Source organism: Squalius cephalus (assembly GCF_949319135.1).
Source record: "Squalius cephalus genome assembly, chromosome: 5".
Classification (NCBI taxonomy): domain Eukaryota; kingdom Metazoa; phylum Chordata; class Actinopteri; order Cypriniformes; family Leuciscidae; genus Squalius; species Squalius cephalus.
The window spans coordinates 5,136,646-5,151,350 of NC_137126.1; the positions used below are offsets into that span (position 1 = coordinate 5,136,646).

The window sequence follows — 14,705 nt, forward strand, 5'->3', positions numbered from 1 at the left end:
CATTATTTCATGGCAGTTAAGTACATTCCCCCCTTTATTCTCATCTAAATATTTTTTTTTTTTTTTTTTTTTTTGTGGTTTAAGTATGATCTCATTATCACCTCATTATGCTCCATGATGATTCTCTTAAATTTCTCAATCCTGAAAATCATCCTATTTTAAATCAGCTCGTGCAACAAATACTATCATCACTACTGAACATTACATAACTGTAATAAGAAACCAATTATTCAGATTCTTTGCGGTGATGACAATTGTGGGGTGATGAAGCACTGACATGAATATAAGGAAACGCTTTATTTCGATGGTCCACTTGAGACATTCAAGTAACTTTGCAACTGCATGTCAACTAGCATAGTATTAGACTGTTTAACATCTGCTAATACTTTATTTTGATGCTCCTCAACAGACATTATACTGACTATAAGTACCTTTGCAACTACATGTCATCCTATTCTAACCCAAACCCTGCCAGTCTACTAATACTCTAATGAGAGTTACTTGACATGTAGTTACTAATAGTTAGTAGAATGTCTAAAGTGGACTATCGAGGTAAAGTATGACCGAAAATAATGATAGATAAATAGGCCTCATTTTCTTGCTAAATATTATTTCTTAACTTTTTTATTTCTTATTCTGAGGTGAAATATGATATGGACATGACAAGCTTTGAGATTCACTCTCTAAAATAACATTAGCGTAGATATAATATTAACGTTATGCTCGAACTGGTCGTATAATAAGTGAAGCAATACTGTGTTCTCAGGGCGGTCACATCTGTGTCAGAGATCAATTTCCACGGCTGTGTTCCTGAGCGAAGCTCTGAAATAAAGCTTATCATCTCCCTAATACATTAGATTGAACCCCTGTTTAGCTTCAATAGTAGTCTCAGCTGCGAACAACGTGAGGTGCAGCGACTGAACATGTGCTTTGTGAAATCAGAGCACAAACCACCTGGTGTGCGATTGAGTCCATATGGCGGCAGAAAGAAAGACAGAATATGCCCTCTTATTTGCCTGTAAGGTGTGTCCTACTAAAAGCGTAATTAAGATATAATTGCAAGTTAATTGGCAGAAAATGACAAAAGTAGGTCTCGGACGATAGTGTGAAGGGATTTATCAGAGGACGAAAAGCTCTACTTTTGTTCTTGCTCCAATTTCATGAAGAAAAAACACATTGGAAAACAGTTTTGCTTTTTATCTTCAATAAATCTGTTGCATGGCCTCCAGTGGACGGCGAAGAGAACTGCATTTCAATTATTTATGGAAGCAAGAGTATGTTTTTCAAACGAGGAAACCTGGAAACAGATCGCTGTCCCCCCTGGAGAGACGGAGCTTTTAAGTGCTTCCATCTGGAGAAAACGCAATACGCGATAACATAATAGTGTACACAGATACACACACACACGTGCACGGACACTTCTAACAGCACTTTGTGCATGAGTTTGTTCTCCCTCTGTGTGCTACTCGTTGCCCTCTCTCTGTGTGTGTGTTTTTTCTCTCTTTAAGCTGCTGAGCATAAGCCTCTGCTTATTCGCCATCTTTATCTTCACAGAACCAATACGTCCCATATTTCAGGCAACACATTGGAAAACACACAATATCAGGAATGAATAGCCCCTTTCACACAGCAATCGTGGTAAATGCCGTAAAATTACCAAAATGACTTTACCAGTAAATACACAAATCTTCTGTTCACACGTTCAAAGGTTCAACGGCTCCTTCAAATACGGCCTCTAAATGCGTCCTTTGTTTCCCGTGAAATGAAGGATAAAACAGATGGATCCTTCTCGGCCTTGTCTACCCCAGAATTAATTGCACGCCAGTCACGCCAGGATTTTATTTTTGAGAGAGAAATTGGCGGATAACACTTTTAAACATAAGTATAGGGTTTCAACTTAGGCTACTCAAATATCTAATGATACAAATGCAAACAAAAAAAAGCAGTTCAAATGTTGACTTGTATGCGATTACATATAGTTTACACTCTTTATTATATACAGAAATGGACCATGGTGAACATATTTAGACAGTCTGTGAACCCTGTTTTGTTTTCAGACAGTTTAATATAACTTAAAGTCTCCCTGTGGTGAAAATCAAGCTTTTAATGTTGTTTATGTGTCTATGTGGTGTTTTTAATGTGTTTTAAGACAAACCATGTGCAATTAATAAGTCAACACCATTGCTGAGTATTTTCTCCTTAAAACTGCAGTGGAAAAAAAAAGACACACTGAAATCGCTGGTGTTTCTGAAGTCACAAACTACCTTGTAACCAATCATGTTAACGTACAGGCGGGCTTTAGCATATCATTAACAGTGAACTAGCAGGGGAGTCTCCAGAGATGCTAGGTTATCCTGGTATATTTATTTGTTGATATGAAAAATCGGGTAGATTGAGCAATATAGCGGGTGTATGATGTATATTATGATGTTATAATGAGATCGAAGTGAGTTGTTCAAAGCGTTTCTGATGATTGTTAGAAGGCAGACTGAGATGGCGAACAGGAACATAGTTTGTGTAACATTAGCAACACATTATTAGCTGTTTGATAACGTAGTCAAGCAAAAGGCTAATCATATTTACCATTGGGTGTCTGACTTTGTAAAAAGCATTACCATTGTGCAGCGTTTACCCCAGTAAGTTGGCTGAGTGAATCTCTGAGCTGGCTTGAGCGAGTGGAGGCGGGGCTAATTAGCATATTCATGGTTCTAAATAAAGCAAGAATGCAGAGTTGCATTCAAGCTATTTTAAAGCATGAATATTTTTTTTTCTTCACAGGATTTTTTTTTTAAATATGTCATTTTGGTAAGGGTTACAATTATGGACTACTAGCCTGGAAATCCAGACCTAAATCTGAAAGATTAATGGTCTGGCATCGACTAATGAAAATCGGCCAGCTCGAGGGGCGGCACCAAGCATGCATTTGAAAATCTCACTGCATGCAATTGGATAACACTACGACCAATCACAACAAGCCCCATACGCTTAGTTACCAGCGGAGCTAACTGGTAGATTAAACTCTTGCCGTATCCGGTCGGCAAAACAGCAAAAACGTCCTTCTTGCAAAGGAACGATTTGAGCGCCGTCTTCTGTTCCTCTTTTAGATAAAAAGCCAAGTCTAACTCGTTCATTGTAGCGGCCAAAGCCGTTTCAAACAACTGGTGTTCATCCGTAGCCATCTTGCAATGTTTACTAATGACTTCGACGTCACGTCGCTGTCGTCTTCTGTTTAGCTCGCCTCTGGTCCGCCTCTATCAGATAACCCGATGTGATTGGTGCAGCTCGGATACAAGGGCATATTTAATGAGCATCATTACTCGACGCCAGAGTAAACTCGCTGAGCAAATTCAACTTGTGCTCTCGCGAGAACTCTGGATTTCCAGGATAATGGACTGCAGGGGGACTTTAAAATAAAGTCTAGCAAATACTGTCGCTCATCAACGGCAGCTGTCACAGTTGCTAGGCGACAAGAAGCAGTCCCATTCAACAACGCTCAGTCCTAGTTCGAAGGCGTGGCCTTTGAGGTCGAGGATGCAACCTTTGAATTGGGAGGGACACACAGCCTTTAGAACCAAAATACTGGAAATTTCTGTGATGTCAGTCTTCGGAAATGATATTTAAACGCTGTCTTCATTCACTCGCATGAGGAGAAGCACTTCAGTGTCACTAACCGTTCAATTTGAAAACATATTTTGAGTTTGAGTGACAGGCATAAAGGATATGATCAAACAGTGCTGATGAATGGAAAAAAAAGGCTGGGTCTCGAGCGCGACACGCTGAGGAGAGGCGCAATTAACAGTCAAGACGCTAATTAAACAGAGTTTGATTGTGTTAACACTATTCAGGCAAATATAAATTACTTCTTTATCGCTGTCTCTGCATTTTGAGCTGGGACGGAAGAATCAAAACAATCTGTTTTGCACCAAAAGGCTTATTGTGATTTGTGAATCCGTATTGAAGTGAGATCATCGGTCAAGCCATAGAGGACCTTCGTTCTTTTACACAAACACATACACACACACACAATGAGTTCTCTCATGCTATTTAAAGATAGCTACTGTAGCCCCAGTGCCTCAAATCAGCGAACCTTGAGCACGGCCGGCAGTTCCCATGGCAACTCGCATAGAGCAAATCACCTGGGGACACAGAACAGCCTTCTGGGATTTGTGGTGCAATTATAACAGGATTATAAGTATTATAAACTTCAGGAAATGTCGACCATTAGTCTCCAAATGTTTATATTAATTATTGGTAAAGATATAGTGGATATTTGAAATATAGACTATATTACTCTGCAGTAAGTATACTGTTAATTGCATGAAATGCGTGGATGACTTATACATTTGCCAAAAATATGCAATATAGAACCAAAACACCCTGTGTAATCTGCATCCCAGAAAGTACAAAACTTGACCTTCTACACTGTCAGAAAAAAAGTACTTGAAAAGTGCCCCTATATGATTTTTCGGTTATTGTCTCCTAAAAGAAAGAAGCGCCTGAAACGAGTCGTCAGTAATTCCAGTATTACTTCCTGCATGAACCTAAATAGGCTTGTAGTTGTAACAAATTTGCATAATGCCAGTCTATGGTCTTCATTTTTGCCCGTGAACATGTTCTTTGACCCTCAAACACTGTAGTTGTAGCTGCGACTTGAAGGGTTTGGTTCGTGTATCGACATGTTGAGAAGACGCTGTGTTCGGCTGCCAAAGCAAATCCACTTTGATGCACTTCTAAAGGATGAGACTCACGCTGGAATTGAAACGGTAAAACTGATGCCAGCATTACTCTTCGTATCACTGTGTCAAATGGAGAGGAAGATCTGGAGCTGAATATTCAGATATGGTAATGAGCGTTTAGGCGCTGTAAGCAGTCGACCAATCACAACAGACTGGGCCATCTGACCAATCAGAGCAGAGCAGGTTCTCAGAAAGGCTGGGTTTAGAGAATGAATCCTTTATTGAACTGTTTCAGACACTGTGAGAATAGAGGAGATACTGCAATATTATATGAAAATTAAAGTGTTTTTGACTGGATGCATGCAAACCGAGACTCCAGAACAAAATTAGGAGCCTTTAAAATAGCATAGCAGGGGCAACAATTTTGTACCTTTGTAACATGTTTACACCTAAAAGGTGCATATTAAATGGGTCATATGATGTGATTTCTTGTTTTCTTGTGTGTTATGTAGCTGTTAGTGCAAGTATAAGACCTGCAGAGTTACAAAGCTCAAAGTGTCAAACCTAAAGAGATATACTTTATAAAAGTTAAGGCTCAGCCACACCTTCCTAAAACGCTTCGTTCAAACACTCCCCCGCCAAACCTACGTCAGTGTGTGGGGGAAGAGTTTCATAACACCGCACTAATGTATACGAAAAGAAAGTAGGCGTAACTTTTATTTTCGCTGTATTATTGTTGCCATGTCGTGGAGACGCTGTGTTTTTCGTTGCGAAAGCCAAACTACTTAGTTTAGCCTTCCAAAAGAGGACACAATTAGAAAACAGTGGGGCAAGTCCATCTTTACATGTAGATTCTGGCGCTTCTGACTCACACGGCCTGTAAGTATGTTTTCATATTTGAAGAATTTGCTACTGACTATTCAAAGGCGAGTTTTGAGCAGTATAGAGTAGCACTTGTATGTAGTTTCTACGATCACAAATGCAGACATGGTTTTATGTTTACATAGTGTTCTCACACCCGTAGCGTAGTGCGCACGTAAAAAGACAGTTAAGTCATTATAATCAGTAATTATGTCCCCAATGAAATAAAACTTTACCAATCAAGGGGCGTCACATTTCCTTCACACGCTTAAGGTTTTTGGGCCAATCACAGTGCACTGGATCGCTGGCCAATCAGACCACACCACAATTTTCAGAATGAGCTTTGTAAAAATATAGGGTGTTTCTCAAAACCAAGAATGCAAAGAACGGACTTGTGTTCTTGGGGAGAACGCTCTTGCTAGTTCTTCTTGGAAGAATGAACTCACAAGGTGACGAGCACACAGAACGCTGCTGACAGTTTGAGACGATGTGTTCTTGCTGGTATTGCGCAATAATACCCCCGCACAGACGCCGTCTGCAGTGCCCAGACATAACGAGAATTATTGACGTTATTATTGGCCGTTATTCTTATGGAGATTCTCACTTCCGAAAACGTTTGAGCACATTTTCGATTCGCCATAAATTTTCGTAAAAATGCCAATATTTGAAATCTACACAGTTGATTTCTCGCATCAAATGTTCTCAGAAGTGAATTTAGTGATGAAATAGCGTACGAAATTGTAGAAAAACGACTTGTATTGACCTGCCTCTCCTTCCTCGAATGCCGAAATGAATGCTGGGATATTTCTGCCGTCAAGTTCACACAAGTTACCAACTGTTGCATCCTCATTAAAATGGGCGTGTCAAGAACACTTCTGGAATTTTTAACCGTTCTTGCCAAAATGCAAACTTGTGTATTGGGACAGTACTTGGGCAGCGACTGATGACGTTTCACAAGTCCACAAGAACACAAGTACAGACAAGAACGCATATTGAGAAACGGCCATAGACTTGTTTCAAAATAATGTTCTTTTTAGACCCATCATGTGACCCCTTTAATACCATGGAGTCATAATATTCACCTTTTAGTGGAAAACAAGTTACAAATAAATACTTACACACACATTACATTACCATTCAAAATTCAGGGGTTGGTAAGATTTGTTAATGTTTTTGAAAGAAGTTGTTTATGCTCACCAAGACTGCATTTATATAATAATAATAATAAAAAAAACAGTAATATTGTGAAATATCACTACAATTTAAAATAACTGTTTTCTATTTGAATATACTTTAGTATGTAATTTATTCCTGTGATCAAAGCTGAATTTTTAGCATTTTTACCACAGTCTTCAGTGTCACGTGATCCTTCATAAATCTAATATGATGATTTGCTGCTCAATAAACATTTATTATAATTATCAATGTTGAAAACAGTTGTGATGCTTCATATTTTTGTGGAAACTTTGACATTTTTTCAGGATTCTTTTCCAGGACAGCACTTTTAGTCGTTTTCGCGGATCTGTGTGAATGGGGATGTTTTGACAAGGGTGTCGTCTGTACACACGGAAAACTCAAAGGAAAAACTTGCCCTAAAAGTCCATGAAAATGAAACTGAACACAGACCAGAAGCAATGTCACTTTGTAAAGAAACACTATGTGCCTACAGACTAAACACGTAATACGCATGCGCATGTCACAGTTTTCACAAATTTGTGTTTTTGTAGTTTACACGGAGACAAGAACAGTTAATTTCACAAATGTGCACTCTGAAACCCGTTTTCAAAAGTTTGAGATTTCAGGCACCCATAAATGCCATTGTCGTGTAAATGAACGGCCAAAACGCATAAAAAGTTTTATGTTGTATAAACAGCCCCTGAACTGAAAGGTACCAAGACATATGATCAAAAACCCAAGACATAACCTGACATAAATGTCTTTATTGTCAAATGAATGCATCCTTGCTGAATATAAGTATTAATTTCTTATTCTATCTTCTGTTCCGAGTGTAGCTTCTGTTCTGCTACTGCCACCTTCATTCATTATCCTTTCCCATTTGCTTTATCAGGTTTGACACCATTGAGAGTGCATTTCCCAAAACACACACGCACACACACACTCACCGGTACAGCATGGCTTGTCTCTCTGATTGGCAGTCATTGATGCTGAGTCCACACTCCCTCAGGTAAAGCTCAAGACGCCGGCGCTCGACCAGTCTGTGTGCCGCCTCCAAAATCTGAGAAGCCAGGGCATCCGTCTCTCCTTTCTGCCCCTTTCCTCGGCTTTGCACGTTTACTTTTGGCCCAGTGCTGCTCGCTGCCCCTGACGAGGCTTTGGGCTTCTTGCTGATCCCGTACAGGTCCTCAACGGAGAACTTGCCCCCCTTCGCCCCTCGACCCCCAAACATGGCCATTTTCCAGGGTTTAGTTCGGTCTGTCGTCGTGTTCGGTTTGAGCTCTCAGTTCAGCATTCAGACACACTCCAGCTGGCAGGACTAAGTGTAAAAGATAAAAGAAAGGTAAAAAAAAAGCAAAGAACAAAGTTTCAGCATGCAGGTACCAAATTAAATATATCATTTGGAGATGCCACATTTATCTGAAACACACACAGATAAAAGAAAAAAAGTCCCATCCTTTAATGTTTGTTCTTTCACAGTGAAAATGATTAAAAAAAGAACATCTGCACACATCACTGTCAAAAGTCACACACACATTCCTTTTTAAAACATCATCTCTTTCACTGCAAAAAAAACAAACATACTTGACAAGCAAAATTGCGAAAATATTAAGATTTGCTTTCATAGAATATCTCCCCCAAATAGTATATTGTTGTAGTTGTTGTTGCTTAAAGCATAAACCTTTAGTTTGAATTATGCTTAAAACAAATAAAAACAACCCAGACAAATTAAAAAAGTTCATAAATCGCTGAAAAATTCAATTTCTTTCTTACTTTTGTCTCTTTTGCTTTCTCCTCTCTTTTTCCCAGTCTCTTTCGCTCTTTGGAATGAAAGATGACAGAGGATTTACAGTGATGTTGTAGATTTAGATTTAAAACACACACACACACACACACACACACACACAGAGACTAATGCTCAATCTGCTTGCATTGGGCTTGATTTAAAAAAAAAAAAAAACCTCAGATAAAAAGTGACCAGGTCGCCCCTCCCTCATCCAACAGCTCAAACTAATGATGTGGAAAAAGAAACGCTAAAAATGACACAATAAAACTAAGGACAGACATCCAAAAGGAAGCCAAAAATACCACACCAAGATCTATTAATATGGTTGACAGGCACAACTGTCATCATAACATCATTTTCAAACAGAGCGCTATAAACAGAATACGCTAGATGTTATTCAGTACAGTAGATACAAGTTTATACAGTCCTATTTCACAGGTGTGTATGTAGGAAAAATCACAAATTAGATCTGTTTTACATATCATTTGTTTCTAGCAATGAGACTACATGATGATCTGATGGAGACTTCTGCCATCAAATCAAAGTCGTGAATTCAGCACGCAAATATTTCTCATCAAAATCTTTTGAGACTGAATGATCTGAACTGTGCTATACACATTCATTTTTTATAGCTATGCCTATTCTTATTATATGTAAAAAGCATATTCTTATTTCACTTAATATATACAAAAGTTAGTCTCCAAGAGTGGAGATAGTCTCCAAAAGTTAGTCTCAAGACTGATATTTACAACGTTTCACTCCACTTGTCATGTGTTTTCTACACTGCACTATTCATCCATCAAAGCACATCCAGAAAACAAAAATACTTTTTTTTAAAGATTTTTTTTTTTTTTTTACATAAATCTATTAAGATAAAAGAAGTGCACTTATAGCATACTTTAGTAAAAAGAGTACTTATTATGGAAATGAAAATATATTCTTAAGGGCACACTGAATGGAATGTTTCCAGACACTTAATTACATGTAATATGCAATTAAACGAAAATGTATTATAGTTTAAATTTATTTTAAACTAAGGTTAATTAAATAAAACAAAAACAAAAGGTTAATAAATGAATGAAAAGTGTTCTAAAGAATCATAGTCATGAAAGTGTCCTTATACCTTTAAAGGGTGGTTGTTGATTATGATTTCACTTTTTTAAAAGTTACGACGCTCAAAGTTCAAAGCAAAGGGAGATGTTTTCTTTTACAGAAATCGCTTTTTAAGGACTACAACAAACGGAGGTGACATCACGAACCCTAAAATTTACATAAACCCAACGCGATTTATAGATTATCATAGTTAACTCCACATCAGATACATAAATTCATCAACTAACCATTCAGAAATGTCCTGTTGCATTCTACATGTTGTCACTTCTTCTTGAGTCTCTCCATCTTTGTCTGACTCCGGTTTGAACATAAAAGGCTAAAAGTTTTCAGTGTGTGTTGTGTCAGGTAGTCGGAGCTGAAACACACGAGCTCTTGAAGCTCCGCCCCCTGTGCCGGGAGCAGCAGCTCATTTGCATTTAAAGGAACAGACACAAAACAGTGCGTTTTTGCTCACCCTCAAAAATTGACAATTTTAACATGCTATATAAAAATATCTGTGGGGTATTTTGAGCTAAAACTTCACATACTCTGGGGACATCAGATATTTATTTTACATCTTGTGAAAAGGGCATTATACCACCCCTTTAACATTTGAAGTAAACTACAATTCAACACAATTAATAAGCACACTTACTTTTTCCACTTAAATAAAGACTTATGTTGCTCAGTTTTGTTTGTTAGGTATATTTATTTTTATTTTGAGGACATTTTTTTAAAACCTGTATTTTTGCAAAAGAAATTCATGGGATTGTCCATATTCTTGTGAACTGTGAAGTGGACCCTTTTGCAGAGTGATTAAGTCAAAGCACTTTGATCTTCATGTAGGTCATATTACATCCTTTGGTAAGCTGTGGCTTTGGGAATACCCATAATCCCTTGCATTTGAATAATTTATTTAAATGTGGTTAAGGGTGGGCACTGACTTATGATGATATGTACAACATTCTCATTTAAAATGAATAATGTTTTTAGCGCTATACTTTTTGGTGATGTTTTTTACAAAGCTGTGGTTGCATCATTAGGCTGGATTAATGTATTTATATTTATAAATCTGCGTCATGCATCTCCTTAACACCAGCATCTACCTGACAGAATGCTCTGCAGATGGTCACGTAATTTTTACAAAATGATCTTTATTTCAACATATCTTTCAGAACAGTGTTCAACTGTGAACACGGGATGTGACAGCGGACGCGGAGCTGCCCTTGATCCATCCGCTGTAAGAGGGTCAGATTATCAGGGATTAAACTCTTGCCTAAGAGACACCGATTGCCTGCAGTCTCTCTCCGGCACAGCTGTTTCGTCTCATCTCTTCTCTTTCATTCCATCAATCACTCTCTCTTCATGCCTTCATTCAAGAACACTGGGTTCTGTCCAAAGCGAGAGAAATGTTTATGTGTGTGGGTAGCAAAAAAAGATATTCCAAAATTCTGCTCCTTTGCCTTCACATGTTTTTCTAGTAAATATCCCATTACCTGCTAGTCTTTACAGGGCAAATTCATGTGCTTGCTTGAGAAAGTACAGGGTGAATCAATCTACATTACAATTTCTTTGCTAAGGAACACTGAAATCCCTCAAATGATCTTGCTCAAATGTGCTAAATGAACAGGGACATGTAAACCCCAGTAATCCACAATACTATGTAGAGGCAAAGTCAGTGTTACTCCAGCATCCCCAGAGCTCATGCTCTGATGTCACGGCAATTACATAAATCCATGTGCAAAACAAGGGGCCGAGGTTCACCTGGTTATAGCGCGGTCCCTTTAGCCCCTGCTGGTAGATGCCGTAATTACAATGTCCGGAGGCAAAAAATCGCTCTCCATTAAAGAACATTAAAAAGAAGCCATGCATTCTGACTGTCAGCATCCAATTTTGTGAGTGAAAATTAAATCACATTTAAAATATATCATTCATTGCCAGTGACTGATTTTCTTTGGCGTTTCACTTAAAAGCTTTTATTCACATGTGAAAATTCATCAACTCACATCAGTTGTGGTAAAAATAATCTCAAGCATGTTGAGGTTCATTCTAGTGTTACGCATCACGATTGAGCTTTAGCAAGAACCAATGAGGTTTGTTCTCGCACATCAAGCCGGTTCAGTTGAGATTCTGTTTCTGTTTATGATTAATGTTTATATGTGAATAAAAGCCTCAATTCAATCTGTTCATCATATAAAGCGATTGAGTCACTCAGAAAAAAAGGTACAAAAGCTGTCACTGGGACAGTACCCTTCAAAAGGGCTCTAATATGTACCATTTAGGTACTAATATGTACACGTTTGGTACCAATATGTAACTTTGAGGGACTTATATGCACTCTTTAGGTACAAAGGTGTACCTTTTGAAAAGGTACCGCCACAGTGACAGCTTTTGTACCTTTTTTTCTGAGAGTGATTCAGAAAATTTGTACTAAACCGCTCAATTCATATGGATTAGTTTTGCGATCTATGAACTTTTTGAAGCGTCAAAGTGGTAGTTGCGCAGCTGTCAATGGAGGGACAGAAAGCTCTCAGATTTCATCAAAAAGATCTTCATTTGTGTTCTGAAGATGAACGAAAGTCTTACGGGTTTGGAATGGCATGAGAGTGAGTAATTAATGAAAGAATTAACATTAAGTGTGTTAAGAAACAGTCATAAAAGTGTACTCACTTGCTAAGTAATTCTTGAATATATTATCTGCAGGTACATTTAAAAATATATAAATGCTTCTATGATTTGAAACACAATACAAGTGCACATTCAATACAATTAAGTGCACTTCTTTTTCACAAGGGAGCATTTAGTAAGGTTGCTGGAGCCTGTCCACATTTCGATTAATCATCATGAACTCCTGGGTTGCAGCCATTCACTATCGAGAGGTTTATCAGTGTGTCCTGGTGTGTCAACAGTTTAATAACAAATGTAAATATGTTCTTTTCCTCTTGAAGGTTGAGTAGATACTTTCATTCTGAAATGTCTTTCAGCAAATCTGGTTCTCATAACAATTACATACATTGTTTATGCAGGATATCCACTCAATATCTGATTCATTTCCAGCCGAACACAAACACTACGTGTAGGGAATTGAATCAGAGTCAGTGGTCAGCAGCAAAACTCAACGACATGATCTTCGCTGAGCAGCTTGACAGGCCGCTGTGACCCCTGTGAAATCATTTGTCTATATATATCTCCAGTGGGTGATGTAAAAACAAGGGAGGGCATATCCAGAACACATCTACATGACAGAAAATAATATAATGGTAAAATGAAGGTCATTTGAGCTTACGCATCAGAGACTTTAAAAACACGCCCACTGTCCAGTTCTCAGGCATATACAGTGACACATGAATGAGTTATATGTCATAATGCATGGTGACAGAGAGATGCCAAAGGCATTGCATATAGCCTTCAGGAGAAACTGTGATGATGGGTTATTACGTTTCACCAAAGGAAAAGTGCCAACCAATAAATACTGTCAGAGGAGATCATAAAATACACACAAGCAGCAAAGAATAATCTATATAGGCCGTTACTAACCTGATATGAACACAGATGTCAAATGGGTTTGTGCAGGGCAAATTTCATCATTGGTTACACACATGGCTGAAAACATAATTGTAGTCTTTATATTTCTACAAATGAACTAAATTATTCATGCCTTAGGCATCTAAACATAATCTGGATTTCTAATGTATTCGCACATGTTTAAAGTGCCTCATCTGCTATGCTAATTTCACTCAAACTACCAGAATATGCTATTGTTCACTGGAAAAAAATTGGAGTAGGATTTACTTGAAAAAAGCTAGGAAACTTTTTTCACTCAGAAAATGCTAGTAAATTTACAAAGATTTGCCAAGTAAAAACCTAAACATATTTATCAGTAGCTTTAATTAGAAATCTTTAAGTTAAATTTACTTGGAATATGGAATTAAGTAAACTTTACTTAACCTAGTTAAGTGAAAGTAACACAGAAAATAAGTCATTTTAACTTGGCTAGTAAAAGGTTGATTAATATCGATTTAGTTAAATTCCTTTACATTCCATTTCACTCAAACAATAATATTGAATTATACCAGTCATTTATAGTATGTGCTTTACTTAGATTATCTAAGTAATTTATACTACAGCATGTCAGATGTTAAGCATCATGTGAATGCAAAGACCTCAATACTTGGTAGACAATACACAATGACGGTAACATTTGATGGATCGTTTTTGTGTTTGAATGTGTCATTTTGAGCAGAAAATTTACTCGAAATGTCACAAAATGGCAAGTTACTAATCCTGACAACAAAAGCAATGATAAAACAGTGTAAATACAGCTGGAAACCAGTGAAAAATTAACCTCATTAATTATTCAAGGTCCAGTGCATGATGGGAACCCCAGTATCAGAAAAGTTGAGTAATTTTTACTTAATTTTATTGAGTTGATATTTACGCTTTCATTTCTACTCGCTTGAATTAAGTACTGATATGGAATTTATTTCGTTTTTTTTTATTCTTGCCTGACTAACTTTTTCATGTAAATTACATTGTTTTTTTTTCAGTAGTATTTACTTTTTTAGTATTTTTTTAGTATTTCACCAAAAAATCTTTTTTTACAGTGTTCCACTACATATGATTCAGCACACATTGTTTCTTATTGTTGCGTTACAAGGACCACTCCTTGCACATTTTGCACATTATATACGGCCTCATTATCTCATGTACTCCACTCTTGTTTTACCTTATGTGTTTGTATATGCACAGAGAGATTCTCTTAAATTTGTCGTTATTTTCTCACAGATTCTATAAGTAAAATAAATCAAAGTAAAATAAAAGAGAAATGAAATACGTCCATGCTTCCTCAGCCTGACACCTCCAGCTCTGTGCTTGTTTCATCACATCTTTAGACTATGACCGAATGACCTTGCTCATGAAACAATGTCAGATCACTGCAATATCCTTTTATATCCCTAGGATGCCCCCTGTTGTCATGCTACAATTCATTTTATCTCTGAACACCATATTATATTTATTAAATTGGCTAAATATAGATCAGTCGTTGCAGACATTTATCTGTCTTAGATTAAATGTTCTTTCCTGGATGCTTTTAGAAAATGGCATTAGCATCT

The 14,705-nt window shown here is 37.4% G+C and overlaps 1 protein-coding gene across 1 annotated transcript in view; it reads right to left on the reverse strand.

Annotated features, from left to right (window-relative positions):
* LOC307158699 (voltage-gated potassium channel subunit beta-3) overlaps positions 1-8,549 on the reverse strand; it is a 51,322-nt gene extending 42,773 nt beyond the window's left edge. The window contains exons 1-2 of the mRNA XM_079871524.1: positions 8,487-8,549; positions 7,661-8,031 (exon numbers count right to left, since the gene is read on the reverse strand). Of these exons, the coding sequence (XP_079727650.1) occupies positions 7,661-7,950 (290 nt within the window). The 5' untranslated portion in view covers positions 7,951-8,031; positions 8,487-8,549. The remainder of the gene's footprint in view (positions 1-7,660; positions 8,032-8,486) is intronic.
* Between the last annotated feature and the right edge of the window lie 6,156 nt (positions 8,550-14,705).